The following is a 14,153-nucleotide window of genomic DNA, read 5'->3' as shown; positions in this document are numbered from 1 at the left end:
GGTTTATTGGAAACTGGTATAATTAAAGTAATATTTTACAAGTGTTTGAGACAGAGGGCAGACGGGCTCTGAGCCAGGCCTCAGCTTCAGAGGTGCACTCCAGAGGGGCCGGCACTTGCAGGGACCAGGAACTCAATCACTGCTGCTCATAAAGCACAGAGACATGACAGAGGCTTCTCAGGGAGCCTGAGAGGAAAAGAAAGAATTGGAGAGAGCCACGAAGCAGCTGCTTTAAATTCTGAAATCTGCTCAGCTATCACTGTGTACACAGCTTTTCTGGAGCAGGCCTCAGAACCACCCCGGGGAATGACAGAGATCCCTCCTCTTGCCTGGGCTTCCCCCAGCTCAGAGTGCCTGGGTCACCCTCATTATCATTCACCACTGGCTTCCTTTTGCCTGCCAGGGGTTTTTCCAACTTGTAGTTTAAAAACGCCAGCAATAGGAAAAGCAAAGAATGTTCTTGTTAATAGAAATGTACTGCAAAACTGATCTGAGAACTGGCCGTTTCCCAGGATGGCAGGCGTGAGACGATTCCTAGTAGTCTTTAGCCATAAGGTGCTGAAGGGTGATGCTGATGGAGGGGCCAAGGTCTGAGCTTTAGGACTTGTTCATGTTTTTGACAACCTATGCGATGATCATGGAGCAGAACCAGGGCCTAGCAGAACACTGGGATGGGGGATGGTAGAGAAGGGAAACTGGTGGAATCCTGAGGTCATTCCCAGGGGGAAGGGAGCACTATCTCCATAAGTAGCATCAAGAAGGGCTGTGCCTGTTTCTGCTCCAGGGTGCTTGGGGTGGAGGAGGTGACCCCTTCTTGCAGTTCTGGGTTACTGCTTGGGCAAAGCGAAGTCCCAGGCAGCTTCCTGTGCACATTTCCACATGGCCTGCATGAGGCGGGTAAAGCCCATGTCTTTGGGCTTCTCCAGGCCTCTCATCAGCCGTTGCTTCATGATGGAAACAAATTCCTTATTGCTTAGCTCCCCATTGCCTAGAGGAAGAGGCAAACAGAACAAAGATGAGTTGGAACAAAAGCCACTAAAGAAAGTTCCATTGTTCATACTAGGTCTCGAAAGCCCAGGCTCTCTCACAACCAAACCTTATTCGCTTGACTTAAAATGAACTGATTTGCTCCTTGGATTTTTCTGACTGTAACTCAGGGACAGTTCAATGTAGTGTTAACGACAACTGAATGAGAATATACTATATGGCAGGTCCTATATTAGGTGTTGAGAATAAAAGATAAACAAGACCCTGTCCTTGACTTTGAAATACACCCAGGTTATGGGAGAGAGAAATAAATGATCTCAACAGTGAGGTAAGTGCTCTAATAGGCAATAATAAATATCTATTCCTGGCTGGGTGGTGTAAGTGCAGGTCAGTAAAGGCTTCCTGGAGGTGACTTTTGAGTTGAATCCTAAAGGAAGAGCAGACTGGCTGAGTAAAGGGGAGTAGGATGGAGAAGGCATTCCAGTTAGTGGTGAGATAGGTAGGGCTGGCTGCATCAAGCAGCCGCTTAGCCAGTATTCTTGCCACTGGTAAGACTGAGAATTACTGGCAATCACCAAACCAGGCCCTTAGGCAAGATAAAATTACATTTCAAAAGCCCCACAAGCTTGACCACTGTAAAATTCTGATAAACTTCCTGAGTTGTTTTTCCAAGTACCTCACCAGGTGCAGAGCATGAGGCAGTAAAATTCAACTTGACCTATAAAAGGACCTTCCACCAGAGGCAGTCAAGAACAGGAATCCCCTGTAGAGACTCAAACCAAGTCCAGAGATATCATGCATAAGCCAACATCCCAGAATAAATCATGGCAAGCATTTCATCAGTCTTTGTGACGGGTTCCATCTTTGTTCTGTAGCCTCTGTGGTGGAATACATCTTGGCTACTTCCTACGAACATTCCTGATTTTCATAACCCTACCTTTCCCCCCCCCCCACAAACCCTCACCTATTTTATCAATAAAGATGATGCCTCATTCCTGCCTAAAACCCTTTGTAAATGCTAGGAAATCCTTTGTTTTGGAAAAGACAGGAGGCTAGGTAGAAAGAGCCCCTCACCTCTCCTTTTTCTTTAATAAACTTTGGTTTGACATCAAGCTCAATTGGCATAACATACTATACAAAACATTGTTCCACCTCCTACTTTGGCGAGTAGCGACTGGGATCTTAAAAGCTAGCAAGCTGCCATCTAGATGCAACAATGGGTCTCTCCTCGTCAAGAAGAAGAAAACCAAAATTAATGGAAACAATCAGTCCTAGCGACTGGTACACCATCCGATCTGCAACCTATACAACTATGAGACCAGAAGAACTAGATGGTGCCCGGCTACCACTGTCATCCACTTGGAAGGGATGTAGTAGATCCTGCATAGAGAGGGAGAACAATGTGGAACAAAACTCAAAACCATTTGGAGGCAAAAAGAAAAAAAAAGAAAAAGAAGGTGGGGACCAGGTTTGCTGGTCCAATAGAGCCTGGTGGAACCACTGAGACTATGGCCCCTAGCTGCCCTTCAGGTCTGAAATTGAACCCACAACTGTGGTTTCCAGCCAAACAAAGTACAGGCATGTGAGTTAAACATTTACCTCAAGTAGACACACGCCTTGGAGAGAACAATCATGGGAGAAGGAAGGGCTGCTTGTGCACAGGGAGACAGCTCAGGGCGCAGAAGAGTATGGAGGGATGGACACTGGGAGGAGGTAACTATGGGGAGGAAGTGGGAGGGGAGCTGTTGCATTGTAAATTTTGGTCAATGATATGAGACAAAGTATATGTGAACTGCTGTATGAAAAGTGAATTTACTCTGTAAATCTTCACCCAAATAATAATAAAATAATAATAATAATAAAAAAAAACTTTGGTTTGTGTGGACATTTTGCCTCTCCAATTCGTTGTCAGTAGAAGCTAAAGAACCCCACCCTCTCCCTGCTACATAACAGTGTCAGCAGCAAAGCAAAGGCACAGGCAGGAAGCAGCGTGGCTGCTGGGGAACTAAGTAGGTATGTACTGCTGAATACATGGAGGTGGGGGTATGGCAAGTAAACTGAAGAAGTAGGCAGGAGACAAGTCCCCAAGGATCTTGTATTCACACTAAAGGGCTTGCATTTTATCTTTTGGGCTGTGGAATACCAGAGAAAGACTGGAAGCAGAGGCACAAGATGTAGTCATATTTCCATTTTGGGTCAATTTCTCTGGCTGGATATGTGAGGATGCATCAAGGGGATGCATCTCTGAACCGGAGTGTGGGAGCCAGTTTAGGAGCCTGTATGATAATACAGGTAAGAGATGATGAGCTGATAACCAAAATCAAAATCTGGCCTTTTGGGTTTAGCCTGTCTCCCCACAGCCTGCCATTCCATCCTCTTCAGTGGTAGACGCTGATGACTGTGAGAGACCGAGACCTTGGAGAGCATCTCGTTTAACCAGAAGTCACCTCCAGCCACATGGAACAGCAACCACTCCAATGACAGAGAACAAGTTATCTTTTGACCAGAAAGCCCAGGAGTAAATAAATGTCTACTGATTAAAAGAATGACAGCTGTTATGGTGGTGAGCAAGAAACTAACAAACCTTTACAATGATTAAGTTTGGGGAAGGGGGAATAAATGGGTGATCTACTTCTGTAGAGATACCGCCTTGGAAACCCAAGGAGGGGTCACTATCAGTTGGAACTGACTGGATGGCAGCAAGTTTGGAGTTTTTTTTTTTTTTTCCCGCTGAAGAAAGTACCTGAAAACCTAAACTGTCCCATGTTTTCTGGCTGAGGAGCTTCAGAGATAAGATACCTCACAAAACCTGCCTTGCCTTATTTATATAAGACAAAAAAAAAAAAAAACAGGTAATCTATGGAGGGAGAAGTCAGGGAAGTGGCTTCCCTGGGGGAAGGAAGTGACTGGAAGGTGGCACCATGAGACCCTGCCATCCTGGTAATGTGATGGACCTGGATGATGCTGGTTACAGTGGCACACTCAGTTTTTAAACATTCACCAAGCTGTATACTTATGATACTTGCACTTTTCTGTATATATATTATACTTTGATATAAAATGTTAAAAATTAGCCTGGCTTAGCTGAAAAACAATCAGTAAAATAGATCAAAACATAATTAAGAGGGTACACTGAAAAAAAAAAAAGAATGTAATTAAGCCAACAGAAATGTCTGAATAGGATTCCTAGACTTTATATAAAAAGAAGCTTGAAAATGGAAAAAACCTGAGATCATTTCACTCAAACTCCTATGGGACTGGCTTCCAGCTTCCTTAAGGCCAGAACTGACCACTCTGGATTATGTAAACTACAAACCAGGAATGTGACTGTGTCATTTATGTACATGTGTGATTTGTGAGTGCAATGCTACAATTCTGTGATTAACAAGTCTGTCTGCAAATTGGAATTCTTGATCCTCTGACATTCTGACCTGAGATCATGCACTGGTGGAAATAACAATGGCTTTTTATTCAATATACTTCCTTTTTCTATTGGTTAATAAACCCTAAAGAAGGAACTCTGGTGGCATAGTGGTCAAGGACTGTGGTTAACCAAAAGGTCAGTGGTTCAAACCCACCAGCTGTTCTCTAGGAGAAAGATGTAGCAGTCTGCTTCCATAAAGATTTACAGTCTTGGAAACCCTAGGGGGCAATTCTACTGTGTCCTTTAGAGTCACTGTGAGTCAGAATCAACTAGACGTCAGTGAATTTTGGGTTTTTAGAGATGATAAGTGATTTTCCTAAGGTGACTCAAGTGGATATTGACAGAGCCTCCTGCTAATTGGCTGGAAAATCAAACATCCTTTCCCAGGACTTCCTCGGAGAAGAGGGAAATGGAGAGGCTGGTTGCCTTTGTTCTCATATTCATTTCACAGGCCAGCTGTAGGATGGTGTCTCAATGTAGGTACAGCTCCAAAAATTATAAAAATAATTTTTTTTTTTTTTTTTGGGAAGAAGTTCATTCCACCTAGAAGTTGTTAGAGTAAAAAGAAAATCTGGGGAAAGTTTGTTTCTCTACAGTGATGCCATCCCAATAACTCTATGTGATGGTGGAAATATTTTATGTCTGTGCTGTCCAATAAAGAAAGGAGCTCTGGTGGCACAGTGGTTAAGGCATTTGGCTGCTCACCAGAAAGTTGGTAGTTCAAATCCACCAGCTGTTCTACAGGATGGAGATGAGGCAATCTACTTCTGTAAAGATTTACAGCCTTGGAAACCCTATAGATCAGTAGGAGTTGTAGGAGTTGGAATTAACTTAATGGCAGTTGGTTTCTTTTCTTTTTTTTTTTTTTGGTCCAATACAGTAGCCACTGGCCGCATGTGACTACCAAACACTTGAAATGTGGCCAGACAGACCAAGGAACTGAGTTGCTAATTTAAATGTCAATAGTCACATGGGACTAATGATATCCAATTGCACAGGGCAGCTCTAGAGAATACCTCATCTCCTTGTCCTATCCCTGAAGTTTCCTTTGAATCAGACATTGGTTTGTGGGTGCAGGATGGAGATTCAAATAATTAGAGCATTAAGGAATGCTTTCATTAATGTCCAAAGTACTATTCTAGATTCTATGCAAAGTCCAATGGTGAATAAGACTTGTACCCTTCAAAGCCCACAATTTAGTAGGAAAGTTAAGTCATATACACAGAGACAGAATGTAAGATGTACTAACACAGAAAAATTTGAATCAAGTTAAGGAATGAAAAGGTCAGAGTGATTCATTATGCTGAGACCAAAAGGGACGGTTTTACAAAGGTCAGAGCTTTGAGCCGTTTCTTAAATTCCATTAGTCTAGCTCCCTGGAGGATGATGAACAATGAATCCTGGCTGTGAGACAAAGCAGTAACAGAGTAGAGAGGGAGGCGGTATAGCTTTGGTTCAAATCCTGGCCACTAGCTTTGTGATTCTGGGAAAATAACCTCTCTGAGTCGCAGTTTCCTCACCATAAAACGCAGTTAATAATAATACCTTGGAGAGGAGATTAAATAAGCTGCGTAGCACAGTGCCTGGCTCATAGCAAGCACTGAAAAAAAAGTAAGCCTCCATTATTAGTATTAGTAGTATTATTGTATCAGCCTACACAGCTGAGAAATAATCATGGAGAGCAAAATCAGGATCTCTGAAACAGGCTAGACCACTGAGGAGGCCTCAGACACTATGGAGCACTGTGTGGAAGTGGAACGCTAAGCAGATGGACCGAATGAAATGTACCCTGGGAGGTAGAGAGGTCAGTACCAACTTCTACCTAGACACACTCAAATATTTGAGTGCTCTCAGACTACTAAGCAGCAAACTTGGTCTAACATTTGTGTGTCCATTTTTAAGATCCTATGGCCACTGATTAATTAGGGCCTATAGGCAAACTGGAATAACAACAACAAGAAAAAATGGAAAACACAAACCAGGCCCAAGGGCTCTATTTCTCAATGTCATGATGCTGAGGGCTGAGATACTGTTCAGTTTTCTCTGCTGACTCCAGAGGGCCCCACTCACCATCACAGTCAAAGAGCGCAAATACCACATCACACACATGGTCTGAGAGTTCCACCTTAGCCACTGTCCTGGCCACTTGCTGCATGGTTGCTGAAAGAAGAAAGAAAGAAAGATGCTGAGTTAGCATAGCAGAGGGACCTTCATTTTGCTTTCTCTGGATGGGGAGAAAAACTGCTCAATTATAATAAAAGTTTTCAACTTTATTTAAGTCATGTTTAAGAAAATGAAAATTTAGTTTTCATCTATAACCCCCTTTCCTCTTCACCTCAGGTTCCATTTTCTCACAGCTACATTTTAGAAGGTTTACTACAGTAAATTAAGAATGCCTGACATTACTATGGTCTCCTTCTTGGCATCTTGCTCTCCCTGGAAAGAATATAAGGAACACTGGTGGTGCAGTGGTGAAAGCACTTGGCTGCTAACCAAAAGGTCAGTGGTTTGAACCCACCAGCCACTCCACGAGAGAGCCATGTGGCAGTTTGGTTCCATAAAGATTTATAGCCTTGGAAATCCTATGGGGCTGTTCTACTCTGTCTTAAAGATTTGCTATGAGTTGGAATCAATTCAGCATTAGAAAGTTTGGTTTTGGTTTGGGAAAGAACATAACAAAATGTCAAAGGCAAAGGCAGCAAGAAGAAAGGTAAATGGGAATAAGAGGCTTGTTGGCAGTTTAAATACAATAACCAACCAACCAACCAACTCACTGTCATCGAGTTGGATCCAACTCATAGCGACCCCTCCTTGTGTTTCCACGGCAGTATCACTACGGAAGTAGATCGCCCAATCTTCCTTCTGAGGAGTGGCTGGTGGGTTTGAACCGTTAGCCTTCTGGTTAGCAGTCAAATGCCTTAGGCACTATGCTACCAGGGAACTGGAATTCAGTTACTGATTGACAGCTAAGCATTTCTGGCCGCTGACTTCCTCGTGACCCAGTGTGTAAGCCAGAGAGACCAAGGAATTGCAACAGTGCTCAGAGGGCTAAATCATTTTCATTGTTGTTAAGTGTCATGGAGTCAGTACAGATTCATAGGTACCCTCTGTACGACAGAACAAAACACTGCCCAGTTCTGCACCATCCTCACAATCATTGCTATGATCCCATTGCTGCAGCCAATGTCAATCCATCTCATTGAGGGGCTTTCTCTTTTTCGCCTACTCTCTACCATGCATCGTGTCCTTCTCCAGGGACTGGTCCCTTCTGATAACATGACCAAAGGACAAAAGACACTGTGGTAGTTTGGTTTGTGTGTTAACTTGGCTGGGCCTGGTTGAGTGGCCGTGCAGCTGGTAGTAGTTAATCCCCATGAGGCGACTGGCAATCAACTCCATGGTGAGATCTACCACAAGCAGCTGGGTAGCTGCCTTTGTGATGTGGTCTGCTTCCTGTATTTAAGGAGAAGCTTTGGGAATGGTCTCTAGCTTATGGCACGCTTGGATCCTGCATGTAGCTGTGTCGTTGCTCAGCAGCCTGCTATGCTCTGACAACCTTGGGACTTACAATGGACTTAAGTTAATGGCCTTACGTGTGGATTGGTAACATCGGGACTGTGCCTTTTTACTTGTCAACCTTGGGGCTTCTCAGCCTCAGCAGTCAACAGCTGTCTGAGTGAAGAAACGCTTCTAGCTCCAGTGGGCCGGGAGCAGGAGGCAAAGCTGGACTCCAATGTTGAGGGGCTTTTACCCAGTCCCTAGAGCCTGACACTTTTAACTTGGACTTAAAGCCTCCAAATTGTAAGAATAAACTCCTGCTTGGTAAGACCAACCCATTTGTGGTATATTTCTGTCAGAGTGGCACTAGGAACCAGAACAGGCACAGTCTTGTCATCCTCCCTTCTAAGGAGCATTCTGGCTGTACTTCTCCCAAGACAGATGTGTTCATTTTCTAGCAGTCCATGGTATATTCAATATTCTTTGCCAGCACCATAATTCAAAGGCATCATTCTTCTTCAGTCTGTTTTATTCGTTGTCTAGCTTTTGCATCATATGAGGCAACTGAAAATACCATCAAGCACCTTTGTCCTCAAAATGACATCTTTGTTCTTTAAGAGACGCTAATACATTCAAGGTTCTAAGGCAAGGGACTATCACCTGTCTGTCAGTTTGTCATACTGTGGTGGCTTGCATGCTGCTGGAAGCTACACCACTGGTATTTCAAACACTGGCAAGGCCGTTCATGGTGGACAGGAGTCAGCAGAGTTTCCTCAGACTAGAAAGGCAGGCCTGTGATCTACTTTTGAAAATTAACCAATGAAAATCCTATGGATAACAATTGAATACTGTCTACTACAGTGCTGGAAGATGAGTCCCCTAGGCTGGAAGGCACTTAAAATGCACAAGGGCTGCAATAATGGATTTCTGCATACTAATGATCACGAAGACGGCACCAGACCTGGTGATGTTTTGTTCTGTGATATATGGGGTCCCCGTGGGTTGGTGCCCACTCCACAGCAACCAAAAACAAGGCCAGGGAAGCACCCTCATGGATGAGCTCCTAACCCTGCTCTATCCCTCCTCTCTACTAGTTTTGCATCAGCTACTTTGTCTTTTTCAGACTGTGATTTGGGATAAGCAGTGGTCCCATCTCACTAGGTTATTATGCAGCATCTTTTTCCCCCAAGGCCTTAGTGGAAAATCTATTCTCTCTTGCCATTTTTCTTTTCTCTGACATTTACTATTAAACGCCAGCAATCATATGAGAATTGGATTCTCAAGAAAGACAACTCAGGAAGGAGTAGGCAATTTCCACTGCCTTCTCTCCCATCTATCTTCAAACTTGGTCTACCTACACCCGTAAATTCATTATTTTTCATATATACTTGTAAGCCAGCTAAAACTCAGAGGAAAGGATTAGTTTCTATCTATGTCAATTACCAATGAAATAGCTCTATAAACATCAGGTAAAATCCACCTAGAAGCAATGTAAACTTAAAAAAAAAACTAGTCAATGTGCCTTTGTTGTTTATTTCAACCCTATGACATCCATTTTTTCCTGCATTTAATCTTTCACTTTATCTCTTTCACACCTTCTATTCACCACAGCGTCCCCTAAGTCAGCAGACACAAGTACCAGAGCAAGGCAAAGTAACAGAAAAACTGTGTTCAGAGTCACAAGACTTGAGCTTTAGTCCTGGCTACACCACCAACTTGCTGTGTGACCCTGACAGATCTCTTTACACTTAATTTTCTCAGAGTCAGATGAGGAGATGCCACAAGGTAACTCCTGAGGTAGCTTAGTAGTGCCAAGGAAGACTGATATCTGAGGGTGCGGGTGGAGTGAAGGTAGACAGAAATAGACTAGCTAAGGATTCTGTGTAGCAAAGACAAAGATAATTTGGCTAAAAGCTGGGCTATATGCCTTAGTGTTCAAAGCAACCAGCTTGAGGTGGACAAGGGTGCCTAGGAAGGTGGGAAGAGTTCATTTCTTTTTCCTGTAGCTTTGGGTTACTGTGGATACCATCCTTCCTCCCAGTGTGTGAGTTAAGTGGAAAGAACAGTTAATACTTCTTGCAACAAAAAGACTTAAGCAGAAGATATTATTATTAATTTTTAATTGTGATTTGGGTGAAAGGTTACAGAGTAAATTCATTTTCCATATAGCAGTTCATACACATCTTGCTTCATGACATTGACTGCAATTCCCTACACTTTAACAGTCCTCTTCCCACTTCCTCCTGGTAGTTACCTCTTCCCTGTGTCCTTCTATCCTATGCATTCCTGCCCCATGAGCTAACGCCCTTTGCAAATACTGCCCTTCTGTTCTCTCATGATTGATAGTTCTAAGGAATGTATCTACCTAATGCAGAAGCCACAGGAGTGAGTTCAATTCCAGATCTGAAGGGTAACTCGGGGCCATAGTCTCAGGGGTCTCACCAGGCTCTATCAGACAAGTAAATCTGTTTTCTTTCTTTTTTTTTTTAATGAATTTGAGTTTTGTTCCACATTGTTCTCCTACTCTATTCAGGATCTCCTTCACTGACCCCTTTCTGAGTGGTTGACAGTGGTAGCTGGGCACCATCTAGTTCTTCTGGTCTCACAGTCACAAAGGCTGAGGTTCGTACAGTCCACTAGTCCCTTGGACTAATCACTTCCCTGTGCCTTTGATCTTCTTCATTCTTCTTTGCTCTGGATTAGGAGAGACCCATTGTTGCATCTAGATGCTGCTTGCAAGCTTTTAAGACCCTAGTCATTACTCTTCAAAGTAAGATGTACAACAATGTTTTTATGTATAGTATGTTATGCCAATTGAGCTTGATGATGACCTCTGCAACCATGGTCCTGAGCCCACAGGTCCAACTACTTGCTCCCTCAGAGTGGTTGGCTATGGCTAAGAAGTTGTCATAACTTTATTCCTTGCTGTTGTTGTTGTTGTTGTTATGTGCCGTCGAGTCGCCCCGACTCATAGCGACCCCTCCTTGGGTTTCCGAGGCAGTATCACTACAGAAGTAGGATTGCCCAACCTTCCTTCCGAGGAGTGGCTGGTGGGCTAGCTCTATTATATATATGGACATTCTTCTACTATATACAAACATATACGTAGAAATACATCTGCCAATCTTATATATGGTCACAGGTATATTCCCTTTTATTCAACCCACATCATTAAGACTAACTCTACTTTGAGGAGGCAGCTCTTCCCCAGTTGTATTTTGAGTGGCTTCCAACCTGAGGGACTCATCTTCCGGCACTGTATCAGACAATGTTTCAGGGCTATTCATAGATTTTCTAGTAATATATCAGATAGTGTTTCATGCTGTTCATACGGGTCTCACTGGCTAATACTTTGAGAAGTGGATGGCTCTTTCCTTCTTCTGAGTCTCTCTTAGTCTGGAAGCTCCCCTGAAACCTGTCTGCCATGGGTGACCCTGCTGGTATTTGAAATGAGCCTCCAGCTTCATGGCAACCCATAAGCCAGCACAGTATGACAAACTGACATTCTGGTCTCTCTCAAAGTAGAGTTGACCTTAATGACATTGTTCTGGTTACCTAGTGCCGCTCTGACAAGAAATATACCACAAATGGGATGGCCTTAACAAACAGGAGTCTATTCTTATAATTTGGAGGCTTTAAGTACAAGTTCAAAGTGCCAGGCTCTAGGGGCTGGTTGAAAGTCCCTCAACCTTGGGGTCCAGCTCTGTCTCCTGCTCCCGGCCCACTGGAGCTAGAGGTGTTTCTTCACTCATACAACTGCTGGCTGCTGAGGCTGAGAAGTCCCAAGGTTGACAAGTAAAAAGGCACAGTTCCTGATGTTACCAAACCACATAGCAGGCCATTAACTTAAGTCCATTGTAAGTCCCAAGGTTGGCAGAGCACAGCAGGCTGCTGAGCAACGGCACAAGTACATGCAGGGTCCAAGCATGCCATAGGCTAAACACCATTCTCAAAGCTTCTCCTTAAATACAGGTAGCAGACCACATCCCAAAGGCAGCTACTCAGCTGCTTGTGGTAGATCCCATTTGGAGTTGATTGCCGGTCTCATCATGGGGAATAACTACCATCAGCTGCCCAGCCCCTCAACCAGGCCCAGCCAAGTTGACACACAAACATAACTACCACAGACATGGATGGAGTAAAGCTTTCTGGAACTCTGTTTGCTGATGTGGCATGACTCAAAATGGAAGAAACAGCTGCAAATATCCATTAATAATTGGAACATGGAATGTACAAAGTATGAATCTAGGAAAATTGTTGTTGTTATGTGCCTGTGGTGGTTATGTTTTTGTGTCAGCATGGCTGGGCCTGACTGAGTGGCTGGGCAGCTGGATGTAGTATTCCCCATGATGAGACTGGTAATCAACTCCATGGTGGAATCTACTGTGAGCAGCTGAGTAGCTGCCTTTGGGTATGTGGTCTGCTTCCTGTATATAAGGAGAAGCTTTGAGAATGGTCTCTAGCCTATGGCACGTTTGGACCCTGCCTGTAGCCGTGTCATTGCTCAGCAGCCTGCTATGCTCTGCCGACCTTGGGAAATTACAATGGGCTTAAGTTAATGGCCTGCCGTGTGGTTTGGTAACATTGGGACTGTGCCTTTTTACTTGTCAACCTTAGGGCTTCTCAGCCTCAGCAGCCAGCAGCTCTCTGAATGAAGAAACACCTCTAGCTCCAGTGGGCCGGAAGCAGGAGGCAGAGCTGGACCCCAAGGTTGAGGGGCTTTCACCCAATCCCTAGAGCTTGGCACTTGGAACTTGGACTTAAAGCCGCCAAATTATAAGAATAGACTCCTGTTTGTTAAGGCCATCCCATTTGTGGTATATTTCTTGTCAGAGTGGTACTAGGTAACCAGAACAGTGCTGTCAAGTTGGACTGACTCACAGTGACTCCTCCTTGAGTTTCTGAGGTGGTATCACTATGGAAGTAGATTGCCTAACCTTCCTTCCAAGGAGTGGCTTATGGGTTTGAACCGCCAGCCTTCTGGTTAGTAGTCAATTGCCTTAGGGACTACACTACCAGAGCTCCCAGGGAAATTAGAAGTTGTCAAAAATGAAATGGAACACATAAAGATTGACATCCTAGGCATTAGTAAGCTGAAATGGACTGGTTTTGGCCATTTTGAATCAGACAACCATATGATCTACTATGCCAGGAATGACAAATTGAAGATGAATGGTGTGGCATTCATTGTTTCAAGATCTATCCTGAAGTGCAATGCTGTCAGTGATAGGATAGTATCCATACACTTACAAGGAAGACCAGATAATACTATTATTATTCAAATGTATGTACCAAACACCGAAGGCAAAGACAAGGAAATTGAAGATTTTTACCAACTTCTTCAGTCAAATATGCAGTCAAGATGTGTTGATTATTACTGGTGATTGGAATTCAAAAGTTGGAAACAAAGAAGAATCACCAGTAGTTGGAAAATATGGCCTTGGTGATAGAAATGATGCTGGAGATTGTATGACAGAATTTTGCAAGACTAATGACTTATTCATTGCAAATACCTTTTTTCAACAACATAAATGGTGGCTATACACGTAGACTTCTCCAGATGGAATACACAGGAATCAAATCAACTACATCTGTGGAAAGAAGTGATGGAGAAGCTCAGTATCATCAACCAAAACAAGGCCAGGAGCTGATTATGGAACAGACCATCAATTGCTCATTTGCAAGTTCAAATTGAAGCTGAAACAAGTCCATGAGAGCCAAAATATGACCTTGATTTTATCCCTCCTGAATTCAGAGATCATCTAAAGAATATATTTGATGAATTGAACATCAGTGACTGAAAATCAGAGGAATTGTGGGATGACATCAAGAACATCATATATTAAGAAAGCAGAAGGTCATTAAAAAGACAGAAAAGGAAGAAAAGACCAAAATGGATGTTAGAAGAGACTCTTAATCTTGCTTTTGAATGGAGAGTAGCTAAAGCAAATGGAAGAAATGACATGATAAAAGAGCTGAACGGAAGATTTCAAAGAGCAGCTTGAGAAGACAAAGTCAGTTATTATAATGAAATATGCAAAGACCTGGAGTTAGAAAACCAAAAGGGAAGAACACGCTCAGTATTTCTCAAGCGGCAAGAACTGAAGAAAAAATTCAAGCCTTGAGCTGCAATACTGAAAGATTCTATGGACAACATATTGAATGATACAGGGAACATCAAAAGAAGATGGAAGGATATATACCCTAAAGAAGTGAGAGCCATAACAAGAACAGATATATGCAC

At 43.3% G+C, this 14,153-nt stretch overlaps 1 protein-coding gene across 1 annotated transcript in view; it reads right to left on the bottom strand.

Annotated features, from left to right (window-relative positions):
- Window positions 1-827: 827 nt before the first annotated feature.
- MICU1 (mitochondrial calcium uptake 1) overlaps window positions 828-14,153 on the bottom strand; it is a 277,929-nt gene continuing 264,603 nt past the window's right edge. Inside the window, exons 12-13 of the mRNA XM_042780922.1 lie at window positions 6,482-6,571; window positions 828-988 (exon numbers count right to left, since the gene is read on the bottom strand). Of these exons, the coding sequence (XP_042636856.1) occupies window positions 828-988; window positions 6,482-6,571 (251 nt within the window). The remainder of the gene's footprint in view (window positions 989-6,481; window positions 6,572-14,153) is intronic.

The sequence above is a fragment of the Orycteropus afer genome, unplaced genomic scaffold (genome assembly GCF_000298275.1).
Source record: "Orycteropus afer afer isolate SDZICR_OR568_19922 unplaced genomic scaffold, OryAfe1.0 scaffold00070, whole genome shotgun sequence".
NCBI classification, from domain to species: Eukaryota; Metazoa; Chordata; class Mammalia; order Tubulidentata; family Orycteropodidae; genus Orycteropus; species Orycteropus afer.
The sequence above is the reverse complement of the archived record's forward strand: the minus strand, read 5'-3'. Positions and strand labels throughout refer to the sequence as shown.